Genomic DNA, 15,039 nt, shown 5'->3' with positions numbered 1-15,039 from the left:
AATACTCAGATTTCAAAATTATGCAAATTAGAAGAGTTTCACATACAGCTTACAACAGAAACACATACAGACAGCTTCACGTTTAACAGTATTTTTCAAAAGAAAATAAAGTAAGACAACAATTAAATATTAAGAGAATATGAGTCCCTCATGATGTCCCTTTTATCTCCTGTGTCCCAGCTCCAGAAGAAAACTGAAGTACATCATACATGCCTTGAATGAGAGTTACATCTGAATTTTCAGGGTTATAATCCAAATGTCAGGCTAATTACCGAAAAACAAAAAACCAACCAACAACAACAAAAAACCCCAAACAAACAAGCAAAAAAAAAAAAAGAAAAAAAAAAAGATCACTCCAAATTGTAAGCACATCTGAAGCATAGTTTAACATTTTATATAAAAGATGGCGTAACTATAATGACTGTAGCTATCACTTGGGCACTTCTTCCACCCAGCATCCCCTGAAGCTCAGAGGGACAGAGCAGGACATTTACTTTGCACTGAAGCATAGAAAGTAGTCCCCAGATGAATTAACATCATGTGCAGAAATATCTGTATTTTCCTTAACTTGCTGCTGTCTAAATAAGCTTGCCCTGACTTGACCCAGTTAAACTTCTGACATCTAATGAGAACTTAAGGTAGCACAGCTGAGATCATAAAACAAGCATATGCAATTGTTGGAAGATAATCACACAGAAACTAAATCACTTCACAAGTCAGTTTTGGGCACATTTCTACATTTTTGGATGCAAAACTCATTCAGAAAATAATTCTGACTGAAGTACTGGTGGACCCAAGAAAAACATTCAACAGCACAGGCTTCCAAAAAAATTTTACTTTTATTCACTTACATGCAGATGTATGTACTATTAGCAGCTAATGTTAGGTGATTGATTTCTCAGTCTAAAATCAACCGTTCTAAAATTAACACTAGAAATATTTTTTATTCTTTCACTTCCAAATAATACTTATTGCTCATATGGCATGTGAGAAGCAATTAAAAAAAACCCCAACAAATAAACAAGAAGACCAGATTGTCCAGGCAATGACATGTTAACAACAAAAAGTTAACTGAACTGCTAATGCACTGCAGATGCACATGTGATCTTAAAACTAATATAGATGTTTTGGGCTATTGGTTTATAAAAATTTGACCAACTACTGTCTGGATCTGCAATATAAGACAGATGTTCATGTTTGGTGTATTTCATGCTATTTCCACAACTTCTCTGCATGGAGAAACCAACCAGCCCTCCTGCTATATCACTGAAGTCAGAGATCTGAGAAAACCAAGGAAAGACCACACTCCACAGAAAAATGTCTGCAAACATCTCATTCTGCCAGAAATCCAAATCACTGTGTCTCACTCCTTTCTATTGAGGTAGTTCTCCTCATCACATAGCAAAAATTTGTTCACCATTTGAATACTACTTCTACATGACTATTGGTTTTCACAGACTCCTCCTGAATATTCTCACCTTTTATCAATCCCACAGCTCGCACACCTGATACTTTCTCTTGTTTGTTTCTTGGTTGTTTTTTTTTCCCTATTTACCAGCTCCCCCTATTTTTATCTTATTTAGCATGGAGATCATGAATGTTGCTCTTTTTCTCCCTGTCACAATCCATCATTAACAACCAAAATAATCTCCACTCCTGCAAGAAAATATTTTGAAAAGAAAGACGAAGAACAGTCCTTTTAACAGAGTATTACAAGGGTTGCAACAGGGAGAACATTTGGTTCTTTTAAAAATCCTGGTTCATTTGCTAGCAAAGAAACAATTGGCAGATACATGAGATATATAAGCCAGGGATACATGTTCTGAAAAAAATGTTGGTTTTACTAACGTTAGCATTTGTAGCTGGAAGACACTCAGTGCTCTGCCATTTCTTTTTAAAGCAGTTAACATCCAATTAGGAGGCAAAAACGTCACTAATTTACTAATTTAATTAATGGAATTACCCAGAATTTCTGTTTTACCATCACACTACCTTGAAAAATAACCTTGATAATTTTATACATTATTTACAATAGGTAGAGATCTCAAGTGATGCACAGCAATCTCTTTTTCTTTTCCTTAAATGAAGCCACTCTGGAGATCGCATATTTCTAATTTCTAATTATGACTCAGAAATATATTGTGAAGGAAGTATTTGTATTGAAACTAGGCACTTTAGGTAGAAAGCAGGCTGTTATAACAGCCTGCTTATAAGCAGGATTGGAATCACAAATCAAACCTGTCTAAGGATAGAGCACCTACATCATTGTAGTATAGCTCTTAGAAGAAAGGAATCATTACCACAAGGTCTGAGGCATGGTGGCCCAAAATCTCACATACCGTGTGACAGTGTTTAATCTTAAAGGAAACAGAGATTGTTACAGTTCAAAGGAAGTCTTGGCCTAAGTCAAACCTGATTTTCTAAATCTTTCAGCTTTACATTAGCAATACTGTTCCTACGTTTAGAAGACGTATCCTTCTTATGAATTAGGATGAGGTCTCAGATACACAAAACAAAAATCTAACCAAAAGATGTTTCATCCAGAAAGATAAAGAATAGCAACAGTTTGCAGCATCAGAACCCAGGAGGAAAAAGCAGAAACAAAGACAGCTTATTGTTTTATCTTTAAGCAGATCTTTGTTGGTTTATGGCACTTAATGACAGTAATAAAATTTTAAAGGGATACTAACTCCAGTACAAGAAAGAAAGAAAGAAAGAAAGAAAGAAAGAAAGAAAGAAAGAAAGAAAGAAAGAAAGAAAACAAAACAAAACCCACACCCCCACCTAGATTTAATAGTTCTGTTTGTAATTAACTTCCTGTTCAGCAAGTTTGTTAAGAGTGTTAATAGCATTTTTCTTGTGCATATATGCTAGTTATTTCAGCTGGCCACAATCACTTACTCCATTTTAATTTTCTTAGGCTTCTCTACTGTGTGCTGAGCTCTGCTTCATTAGATTTTCAAGGTGATATTTTAATAAAGAGAATTAAATAGAGAGATTACAAACACAGCAGCTAAACTTTAGCTGGAGGCAATAATGAGGCAGATGTGTCTCTGCCTAACCATGCCCTGGTAACCTCATGTAAACAACTTGTTTTGTCCTGTTGGAAACCAGACTTCCTACAGGGCTGGCTGCCCTCCTCTTTCACACCTTCCACTGTCATGTAAATCCGGGAGGAACAACCCAGAAGAGTTTCAACACAGACAATGAAAGACTTCATTCATCCAGGAGCACTACCACATCTCATTGGTTCTCCAAACTTATGCGGAGGGAGAAAGCACTAATTTTTTGTCCAATGCTTTATTTTCCCAGGAATGTTTGTTTTGGGTTTTTTTGTTCTGAGGGAAAAAAATACTCAAAACACTTTCATAACAGAGCAAAACTGCTTTCAGTTCTAACATTTCCACTCATGCCCTGCCTTGCTCACCAATTTATACTGATCACAAATTTTATACTGCCCATTTAAGCATGTTTAAAACACAAATAAAGCACATTTTAAAGTCAACAAAGCAAATTTTGTTGGAGAATTCTCAGTATGGGATACTCATAGAGTACCCTCATTCACGTACTTATTTCTCTCCTTCTCATTAAAGTTTTATTTCTCTAACAAATTCATAATGAAACAGTAGGCAGACTGCTTCTATTTGTTCTCCCTTCATTTAAGGATCCCAGGAAGCTGGGTGAATAGGAAAGAGTTTGTACTTCACTTCATCCTGGCAGCCTGTAAGGATAATCCTATTGAATTTTATAATCCTCCTCCTGCAATGTCAAACTTTAGTATGTATGTATCATATGGACCAAAAAGACCAAAAAGACTGCTGACATTCTCCTTTCTTTACCCTTTTATGAAAAATTGTTGGTGATCTCTATTTTCTAATGCTTACCACCAGCATAAAAGAAGCTGTAATTGTCTCAAATTTCTTTTGGAAAGCATCTGGTGTGGACTTTACTCAATACGGATGTGTAACTGCAAGGGTCACTGAGGTGGGGAGGAAGGGGCACTACATTTGGTTGACAAAAGGCTGGGTATTTAACCCATTTCAGCTTCCATGTGGGTAGTGTATGATTCAGGATGTGTAACCGGGTAGTTGCATTCCAGCCTGATCGAAGCAAGAAGTCTATTTAAGTCCCAGAGCCTTACAGGGGGAGCTCACATCCTGTAACAGCACAGCTTCCCAGGGCAATGTGTGAAGCCCACATGTATGAGTTGTTCTGACCACCTGCTCCCAGGGGCGGACAAAAGCAGGGATAGTCACAAAAGCAAGACTAGCTTGTATGTCCACCACACAACAAACAGACTCATTACTCACTCCAAATGCAAACAGCCTATTCATCCTCAACCCATCAGGTCCTACGCCAAGAAAGGAGTTCCAGCAAGTTAAATATTGCACTGCCACTGAAAGTTGTGCAACCAAAAGGAAGAAGTACAGTTCACCTTTCCAAAACTGTTTGAACTGTCCAAATATTCAAGTATATTTGCCGTATCAGGCACTACTCTCATTGCAGAAATCACAAGGAAGTGTAACAATATATTCACTGGGATTTTTCCCATATAAAAATGTTGAAACAATATAGTTAAAATCGCTGTCTAGGAAGAAAGATGTCAAAACACAGATTCAGCCTTTTCTTAGGCTGAATCCTATCCCCAAAACTGATTGTGTGCAGAATTGTAGGAAAACGTAAACTTCTTAATGGATTTTATTACTATTGGTCATTCCAATTTCATTCTGCTTGTTCTGAGACAAGCTACAAAGTTATACTGTCTTCAATGCAGAGGTACAAAATAATAATTCCAGTCTTCTAGAAGCTCTAATGTCCTGAATGTAAGGGACATGTGAAATTAGAATATCTTAAGAAACCTAAATATTTTTAATCCATCAAGTGTCATTCAATTACTAGTAGTTAATAACACTAATCTTCAAAACTAATCTTCACAAACTTTGGGTCAGAAGTAAAAAAAGATATGCATTTCCTGTAGAGCTGCTTCAGGTGTTTTTTTACTGAAGCACTATACAACCCTTCCATTGGCCAGTAAAGGCACATACATTTTTCACATCCTTATTTACTTGTTTTATTGTAAAAGTAGAACATTACAATTAGAAATATTCATTGAAATGCTGTCCTCCAATGATACTTGGCACATTTCTGCATGGCACAGAACAATTGTCATCCATTCTTTTGATGATGCTGGCAAGGTTGCTTTGGATAGGGCTATTTAAGTGAAGTACTTGTCTATAAACTATCGATCTGACATTTAAAAACCTGCTTGTCACTGGCAATGAGGCCTAGTAAAAGCACCACACACTTCTGTAGAGAGTTCTGCTCTTCCCTGGTCTGGAGATATGATAAGATTTGTTCCAACTCAAGTCACTGTAAAAATGCACATTACTTTTAATTGTAAATTGTATTTTACACAGATTCATCAGAACTATAAATATGCTATTGCCTGATTCACTTTCTTATGATCCAGTGAAAATCAGATGAACTTCAAAATTTCTCTCCAGTAAATTAACCCAAACGTCAATGTTGTCTTCTGAGGCAGAGCTACAAAAATGTTCTGTTAGAGAACCTGCAAGAAGCTGAGATGAACAGCACAGCAGCAAGAAGCTGCATTGTTATGTCCATTCTCTGTGTCTACATTTGCTCTTGTTTGCACTTCCTGAAAGTCTAAAAATGCTCCACTGCTTTAGAAATAAAAAGCCATTCAGATCCTTTCTCAGCCTAAACAGAAATAGCTGTTCTCTATTTATTGCAGACTGCTTTAGTCAAAAGAAGAAGAAACTTTGGCGAAATCCCTGGCTATCAGTACACAGCCATAGAATACTACCTAAGGAATTAATTACTGAGAAAAAATTGTAGTCATACCTCTCTTTTTGAAATGAAATGAATAGGGGATAAAGCACATATCTGCCATGTTTACAGCACTCTGTGGTAAAAGCAGTGAGACTACTTCAACTTTCATTCTAGCAGTAGATAAAGAACCAGCAGTCTCATTTCTTAATTCTAGGTTCACAGCAAATTTCTCCTACAGCATGCTATAGAAAATAACCATATATATTATATATATATATATATGTATACCAATAACCTTTGACACAATTTTTTTCTTATTTCAAATATTATGTTAGAACACAAGCAAACAAAAGAAACAACCACTTAAATAATTAATGGTACAGCTGTTCAAGTAATTGCTTTCAGAAGAACAGTCTCAGTGGCATCAGCAGGACTGTTTACATCTTGGTATTTGGCCAGCCATGAACAAGAACCAAGCAGTCAGCATGCAGATGGAAGAATCCTCAGAAACCTCTCCTTATTCATCTTCCCAGAGCACCAGTGCAGAATCCCAAAATGTAGTCAGAGTAAATCCCACTGAGCTTCAAAGAGATGTAAGCATCCTCAAGTGTTTTACCAAGGAGTTGGAGAGGACTGTCACCATTGATCATGTGAGCTCTGAGATCGCATCAAGGTCACCATGATGAAGTTTCTAGATAGGATCTAGATGAGTAGATAGTTTCTAGATTACTATCTCCAATCTTTAGATGCATTAGAAAATAACCACTGAGTTATGTTTTGTTTGTCAATATTAAGTGGCTGAATGAAGACACTTCTGAATGCTTGCAGTCAGAATTTGGTTAGTAATTATCTAGGACTACAGCTTTCATTTTTCACTTGTATTTTGGCATGACTTTCATGATGCATAAGGAGCTACATTATTATTACCCCTCCATACTGGCTCTTGATGAGCAGATTAAGAAAAAAAACCCACTACTGAAGCTCTCAAGAACTGTGAAATAATATAGAGAAGCTTTAATGTTGTCCTGTATGTTAGATGCTTTACACAAATGCAACCAGTGAAATATTCAAAAAGCATCTAAATTTCAGCTTCAGAGGGTAAGGTCCTTAACATCTGCAACAATATTCTTCTTTCTGTGTACATAAGTGGATTACTACACAGGCCTTTTTCCCCCTATTTCCTGAATATCACTGGCATGTGAGGTCTCTGTGCCTTGAGAAACTGGAAGTGATACCAGCATCCTATGTGGATGGTACAACAATTTCACCTAAGGCCTCTCTTAAATTTATTGAAGATGCACAATCTTTTGACAAAACTAGTCCTACAGGAACAGCCATACATCTGTACTACCAGGTATGACCTTTCCCTGGATATGATGGCCAAACCACTACACTCCTTCACCCTTTCTCCTGCATGGCATAATCACTGTTGTCTGTCAGACTACAGCTGATTTCTTTGGTCAGTAAAAAGACTCAGTAAAAGGCTATTTCTGAAGAGCAGAATAGTGTAATCTAAGCAGCATATTAGCCCACATTTGACTTTCCAGAGTGTGTGCAGCTTACTAAACCTAACACAAGGTGTGCGAGGCTTTGAAACGAGAGCATATGTAAGACATTCGTATTTTCTCTGAAATGTCTTTATATTTAAAATGAAAATATAAACTCTAATTCCAGTAACTACAATAAAATATTTCTGGGGACAAGTTTCTATTGTTATTTTACATGTTAAAAAAAATGTAGTTTGAAATATGGCTTGACTCTATTTGCTAGGCCTAGATGAAACATGGTGGAATATCCAACACATGTTAGGATGTTTTTTCAATACTCTTGGAAACTCAGCAACTTACATATGTAATAGAGCCCAAGCAATGACTGAATAAAGAATGACAAATAGCTTAGGATTTGTTATGACAACTTTGACATAATAGCACTGTGCAATTTTTTTTAACTATGCCTGACACAGCAACACTCTCAGGAAGAACAGCTGCTTAACTATTTCACCACAAATAGGACAGTGCAGTTGAGAATCATGACAACACCAGTCAACAACAGTTGACAATTTTATTTGAGATACACACAATACTTTATGTTTCAGCTGCAGTTTTCTAGATGGAAAACATTATCTAGGTACATGCACACTTAGATGGCCAAAGGCTTTGGAGTAATCTGGTTCCTAGTAGAGTCTAACAGAATCAAAAATTACTAATGGGGCTCTCTAGAAACTGGGATCTATCCAAAAAGTGAATCAATTTATATAATAAATCAGAGGTGTTACAGACATGCAATGATGTACATGGCTTTTGAGTAGACATAATAAAAAGGTGATAATTATTTCCACTAATTTCTTTACAAAGATTTTCCAACTTAATTTTACCCAAACACAATGTAGAGGGAAGTAAAAGTCTCAAAATAAGAAGGAGCATAAAAGTCAAATGCTTTTCATGAACACAAATCTCTTTTACCCAATTGTTTTTAAACCACCATCTGACTTTCAATATTTTTCTCCACAATTAATTCTACTACCTTGCTTCGGAAAATCTGACAAAATATCAATAATTAAATGCCAGCCACTTAGAGTCGTGTGAAACTTGGTGGTTTCACTTTGCAGGAGTGCAGGCAAATATTTTATTTGGTGTCAATCCACCATTCTCAGTTTGTGTTGATTTTTGAATAAATTCAAACAGGCAAATGAATAAGAAGTCAAATTTTCCACATTTTACCTGTTTTCACTTCATGGCCATACAAATAAAAAGCTGTATCTTCATGAATCAGCAGTGGAGTTAGATGTTCAAATTCAGAAGGAAATACAAGAAAAAAATCTATCGTGCAGTTATGGTGATTTACACCCAAATCCCAGGATTATAGAGGATATTAACCGTCTCCAGAGCACCATTACTCTTTCTAGTCTAAATTCTGTTAAGTGCTGCAACAATGTGCATTTGTTATGCTACATAAAGGCCCCAAATGAGAATAACAGTAGCAATAATTGGGTTTTTTTAAGATCCTGCCAGCATTCTATATCATCGCAGGTAAACTTTTTTTTCTTTCTATACTTTCCACCCACCTGCAAGTACCTTAGGATTGCAGCTCTTTGGATCATTGCTGCTCTTGTCAGTGTACCCAATTCTGCTCTTTTTCTATCAAAAATCACGACTGATGCAACAGAAATAATAGCAGCGGGAGCTTGTTTTAAATAAGAGAAGTATGCCACAGAAGTAATAACAATTGAAAAGGCATTAAGGTTTCTGCTGAGAACACGCTCATTGCATTCTTCTATGGAGGAGTTAAAAGGAAAGATGTTCCAAATTCAAGTAACTACAGGTACCACACGTGAGAAGCTGTGAGGTACAGAAAAAAGGCCAAAGAGGTGAAAGCAAAGGAATAACAAAAAGGAGACGTTGGTAAAATACTGCTAGAAATGGAAAAGACAGAACAGATTGAAAACTGAACAGCATAAGGAAGATAATTCAAATGAGGGAAATAACTTTAGAATACAGGATGAAAATGAAGAACAAATGGATTACAGATGGACTGCAGGAGAGATGATGAGACAGAAAAAATAAAGAGAGCATGAAAGTATCTAATTACAAAACTCATTAAAGGCAAGATAAAATTACAGACAGAGATGGGAAAAGTTTAAGAAAGGATGGTGTAAGAACTGGAAATCCACAACCAGATAGGTATGTATCTGGAAACAGGCTAAATTGTATCACCATTGTATAGGCTAAAGGCAGAATCAGGATTTGAGAAGTGTTAGGAGAAGAGTATGAGTAGGCAAATTGTTAAAAAATGAGGTTAGGTACAGAGGTAGGACCCAAGATGCTACCAAGAAAGAAGTAAGACCTTAGGAAAGGAATGGGAATGAAAAGCAATAGACGAAGCAGGGACTTCGAAGGAGACATGGGTGCTAGGCCAGGTGCATGCAAGGTCATCTTACCAGTCCACCACAGGTACTGAAGGAGGCGAAGGAGCCCGGGTAGCGGAGGACAGCACCGCTGTAGTAACAAGCTCTCTCAGGCTGTGACTGTGTGGCACTGGGTGAACTTTTGCCCTCACCCCCAAGCCGCTCTTCCACAGCAAAGCCAGGAGCCAGGAAGCGGCTGTCCCTCTTGAGCAGCAGGTAGAGTTCCCGAGCAAAAGCTGGGATCCTCAGCAGCACTTCATCTCCATCCTCTGCTCGAGGTGGTGGCGGTGGGGATGGTGGTGTTGGCAACTGAGAGGCAGCACCAGACCCCTGGGGCAGGGGGGACCAGTGGTAAAACTCCTGAGACTCATACTCATCCTCAGTGTCCTCTTCCTCTGCTGCCTCCCCTACAGCCTGTGCCTGCCCATCCACCGAGGAGGAGACTGAACGCACCTCTCGGGAGCTGCCAGCCACTGGGCTAGGTGTGACTGGGGCACTGAAAGTGCTGCTTCGGTTCCCACTACTGGGGTCAACATTGCAACCCCCACCACCACCACCACTGCCACCCGCTGGCTCCTGCTGGCCCGGGCTCCACAGTGCAGGGAAGACAATCTCCCACTCCTCAGTCTCTTCTGAAGCATGGAGACCTGTGGGAAATGCGGCAGATACTTCAAATGAGTGGAGCACCAAACAGCGTCCAGTGCCTGTAAAAAACCCTCCCCTTTGCCCACCACAAGATGATCCTACTGACTCCTAGACAACAAGCATGCCACACAAAATACAGTGGGGTTCATTTGTCCCTTTCATCTTGTCCTTACACACAGCAGGGGGGCCAGCTGCTAGATGTGTCTGTTCTGTTGATGCATCTGGAACACACCAAGGCTCTGCAGAACACAGAGAATGCTGGACCCCAAGCTGGGCAGAAGCTGTGTTTGTACCATGATCACCACCTCCATGCAAGGAAAGTTGCATAAACCCTTCATCATTTAGACAAGGCAACTACTTTTCCATAAAGCTTTTAAAAAAAATTGCTGGGGAAGATCTGAACAAATTTAAAAATTTCAACCTTCTTCTCAGCATGCTGGGCAAGACCCATTATGCCTCCCAAAGTCTGGCAAAATATACGCACACACGCACCATGGCTGCAGATACAAGCAGCAGTTGCATGGACATGCCGTATCATGATCATTCTTATAATGAAACTGAATTAGAATCACTAACTACTGATGTCCACATATCCCACACACTCTTACATCACAATACAACCAAAGTCCGTCATGCCAGCATTATGTTTACAGGGATCTGAGTACACACAACCTCCACTAGCCTGAGACAGGAAATAGTTTTATTTACACATTCATCGCACACTCTAGGAACAGCACAGCCAGGAGAGATGACAGGGCTGCTTGTGGAAATCAGGTCTCGTAGAGAGCAACGCAGCGCAGTGCATTCTCACAGCCAAGGCGCGCATTATCCGATCACCCATCGCTTACGGGGGGCGGGCGCGGTTAACAATGGCCAGGTACCGCCACCGGCGGCCGGCGGGGCGCGGAGGCCGCCGCGGGCTCGGCCCATCCCGCGAAAGGCGCGCACTTACCTGCGCCGAGCCCGCTTGACAGCACGCACAGCTGGTAGAACACGCAGCAGACGCGGCTCAGGCGCATCCTTCCTCCCAGCGCCATCGGCTCTGCGCCCGCGGGACGCCGGCTGGCAGGACAGCAGGGCCGTGCCGAGTCGTGCCGGGCCGAGCGGGGAATGCCGTGGGGCGCAGCCACCTGGGCGCCCGCGGAGAACCGCGGGAGAGCGCGAGTAGCGCGTCCCGGCGGGGCGGGCAGGCAGCACCGGCGGCGCGGGATGCGCAGCGCACGGCGGCCGGGAGCGCGTGTGTGTGTGTGCGTGCGTGTCTCTGTCTGTCTGTCTGTCTGTCCGTGTGTGCGTGTCCGTGTGCGTGCGTGTGTCCGTGTGCGTGGGCGCGGGCGGGCAGGAGCGCGGCCCGTGCGCGCACACAGCGCCCGGCCCTGCCGCCCGCCAGCGGCGCGCACCGGCTGCAGGGAGGGATCCCCCGTCCCGGTCGCCAGCAAGGCGCTCAGCGGAGCCTTTGCCTAAATTCAGGGAGCAGCAGGCACTGGCTGCTTTTGCCTAGTTTTGTGTAATTTGATTCTAAACTCCTTTTGCCCCCACCACGCAGCTCTCCATGGAAACCCATCACTTTCCACCCCGGCCCTTGTCAGCAGAGGAACGAGTAAATGAGGAGCTGAGCCAAAAGGTTTAGCTGCACACCTAGCATCAGCATGAACTGCAAAAGCAACAGGTAAACACGGCCCTCTAAGAGTCGGATTTTGTCGTAACTTCTGCTGCTTTACCTACTGTTGTTGGTGTCAAAGGTGATTGCTGTGCCTTAGGCGAAGGCAGAGCAATCCAGTGCGGCGAGGAAAGCCATCTGTGCCGTTAAGGGGAAGCTAAGAAGTTGCAAGACTTCTTTCTAGAAGTTAGTTGTGTAAAATGAAAAGCAAAGCATACAAACAAACAAAAATCACGTGTTACAGCTCCAAATAAAAAACACGTTTAGACTCCACAGAAGCCAAATGCAGCTGGCTTTTGGTCTCTGTTCTGCTCGATAGCTGCTTGAAACATATACTGCATGGATAGGTATTCTCAGCTGACTCCAAATAGTATTATTTTATTAGTTGTTTCATTTTTTAGAGGAAAAAGGTTATCATACGGAGGTCTTTTTTTCTTTTCTTTTCTTTTTTTTTTTTTTTGGCATTTGAGCCAACTAACACTAAGCAAAATCAGAGGGACTCAGTGAAAACAAGATGAATTGATTAGGAAGAGGGGAGTTTTTCAGGGCTGCAAACTGGTATTTGTCTGATAATTAGGTGACCTTAAAATGCATTTCAAGAAAAGCTTTGTTTTCCAAATAAATAAAACATATGTAGTAATTTACAGTGGAATTAGTTAATAGGCCAAATCCTGCAGCCTTTTCATAGCTACAATATCCTTACAACTGATCAGGAAGTGCTGCAAAATGTGGTTTATAAGCTCCTGTGAAAATACTAGATACAAATTCTGGTTTTATTTTTGTTCTGGCAAATCAGAATATGCAGGCAAGATGCAAAAATGCACAGAGAGGACCTTTACTCTGCATACGGTTACATCACAAAATACATTAATGGATAACAAGGGGGAATAAGGTAAAAAGAGATACGGCATGTGAATGTGCTTACTTTAAAACTGCAAATTGCTGTGACTGTTTCCAATCTGCTGAAGTGTTGGTCCCTTTGGACAAGATCCTGCTTCTCTTGTTCACATGTATAATCTTACTAAAAAGACACAACACTGGTTTTGACAGTAAGGTAAGGAGAATTTGGCCTTTTCAACACCAACTGCAAATGATAAAGACATTTTAAAAAATGCCAATTGAGAAAGACTTTAATATGTTTGACTTCATAACCAGCCAAAGAAAAAAGAACATTTCTAATAATTCTCCACATATGAATACAGGGCAAGCTAAAATCAACATGGAGCTGCAACAAATTTCTTTAGTTCATTTTGTGTTTTGTTTTTATCATTTCAATAGTTAAAGTAAAAATACAGGAGGAAGTTCTCTATGTATAAGTTTGGGGAAAGTGCACTATAAAATAGAGCCCCTACTGGTGTTCATTATCTTTAACAGAGTCTGGTCATAGGTTAATGCTGGTAAATGATATTGTAGCCCACCACATGCTAACTGTAGTCACTGTGAGACTAGTGCAGGGAAACCTATGTCTAAGAGAATAATAATTAAAGGAACAAAACAATTCTTTCATACCACAGTAAGTTTGCAGAGATAATAATATTGTATCCGTGTGTAGTCTAGAAAATACTATTTTCTTAGTCACAAAGCCTTTCCAACTGTGCAAAATAATTTTTACTTTACCAAAGATGTGGTACAGGAGGCGTTATTAACTATGCATTTGTAAAATTGGAAGAAATAATATCTTCAAACATAATACAAAGCAAAATGAAAAGAAAAATTGTTTGATCCAGTAAATTCCTAAAACTGTACCACCCATCTGAAAGGTTGAAGCCTTTTGGCATTTCATAAGATTTGTGCAGAATCACAAATGTAAAGCATGTGTTAATTTTTAAAATTCAACAATGATTCAGACCATGTCACTGACATGGAAAAAAAAAACAAACAAAAAAAAAACCAGAAAATTAAGCAAAGAATATGTCCTTGTCAGTCCTTCCTGACTGGGATAAATCAACCCAATTTTTTTTAAATCAATATAAATTTGGCAATTTCCTTTTGTTTAGTCCTCCCTGATGTTAAATTTACAAAGCTGTGCCATCACTCTCTTAAGGACAGCCAGGGGAAGGTTTCTCCCAGTCCCCACCACAGGCTGACTTCCCATTTCTTCAGTAGGCCAAGATCATTCATGATCACTGATAACAAAATATAGACATCTCAAGCCATCTTTTGAAGATATCAGTATGATTCTCTAACTTTCATTCCCCTCCTCCCATGGTTTGATCTAAATCTGTGCTGCAGTTGCTGTCTTATCTTACAAAAACAAGGGGCTGAATCCATTTCCCCCAGACCCTCATTTCATTTACTATCTGTTAGGAGTGATTTATTTCTGAGGATTAAGGTAAGTATGGACAGAGCATTCTCTAGAATTCAAAATATCATCTTCTAGCAATATAAACACTGCCATCAGTCAGAGACTTCCCTTGGTTTGTTTTTTTCCTTACTTAATCATTTAACTGTAAAAGCTCATACAAGTTTATGCATTAAAAAGGGTTTTAAGATTACCTCAGCTTTGCATTATATACAAGATTTCCTCCAGTAATTGTTACCAAAACCCCACAAACCTTTAATTCTCTTCACAAGGATATAGTTATTAATTATTTTTGCGTATGCTTTATATCTAACTATTGAACTTTGATACCATTGATTTTTTAAAAATCCTTAAGTATATGTGTTTCAGATTTTTACAACTTAAGAAGATATTCTGGATGGATGGAAGAAATCAATTCTCTTTTGAATGGTGCTTACTACATTAAGGCCACATATCATGTGTCCACTGAGATTAGAAACAGAAACTCACATCTTCCTGTTTCTGGGGTGCTTTGCAAATGTTATCTCAGTCTAAATAAACTTGTTTCAAAGAAGATTGAACAAAATGTCTTCTGATTTAAAAGATACATGTGAACCAGTGCTGCAAATTTTCTCCACCTAAGCATGAATGGAAAGAAGTCTTTTCCCTTCTATAAAATTTTATATTCCCTATCTCTTCAACTGAACAGTGAATTTCTACTGTCCACTAGCTCACAAATTCTGAACATTTAGTCTGTAA

At 39.5% G+C, this 15,039-nt stretch overlaps 1 protein-coding gene and 1 long non-coding RNA gene across 2 annotated transcripts in view; one reads left to right on the top strand and one right to left on the bottom strand.

Annotated features, from left to right (window-relative positions):
* The window catches only part of ADAMTS19 (ADAM metallopeptidase with thrombospondin type 1 motif 19), a 128,114-nt gene extending 116,425 nt beyond the window's left edge, over positions 1–11,689 (bottom strand). Inside the window, exons 1-2 of the mRNA XM_039724118.1 lie at positions 11,295–11,689; positions 9,731–10,344 (exon numbers count right to left, since the gene is read on the bottom strand). Coding sequence (XP_039580052.1) covers positions 9,731–10,344; positions 11,295–11,379 — 699 coding nt within the window. The 5' untranslated portion in view covers positions 11,380–11,689. The remainder of the gene's footprint in view (positions 1–9,730; positions 10,345–11,294) is intronic.
* On the top strand, positions 11,061–14,790 carry LOC120509471. The gene is made up of 3 exons (XR_005629275.1): positions 11,061–11,116; positions 11,886–12,008; positions 14,671–14,790. It is a non-coding gene; the product is annotated as an uncharacterized LOC120509471 (long non-coding RNA).
* Positions 14,791–15,039: the final 249 nt, after the last annotated feature.

Source organism: Passer montanus, unplaced genomic scaffold, assembly GCF_014805655.1.
Source record: "Passer montanus isolate IOZ18808 unplaced genomic scaffold, ASM1480565v1 scaffold52, whole genome shotgun sequence".
Lineage (NCBI taxonomy): Eukaryota > Metazoa > Chordata > Aves > Passeriformes > Passeridae > Passer > Passer montanus.
Note: the sequence above shows the minus strand (reverse complement) of the source record. Positions and strands in the feature narration are given on the sequence as shown.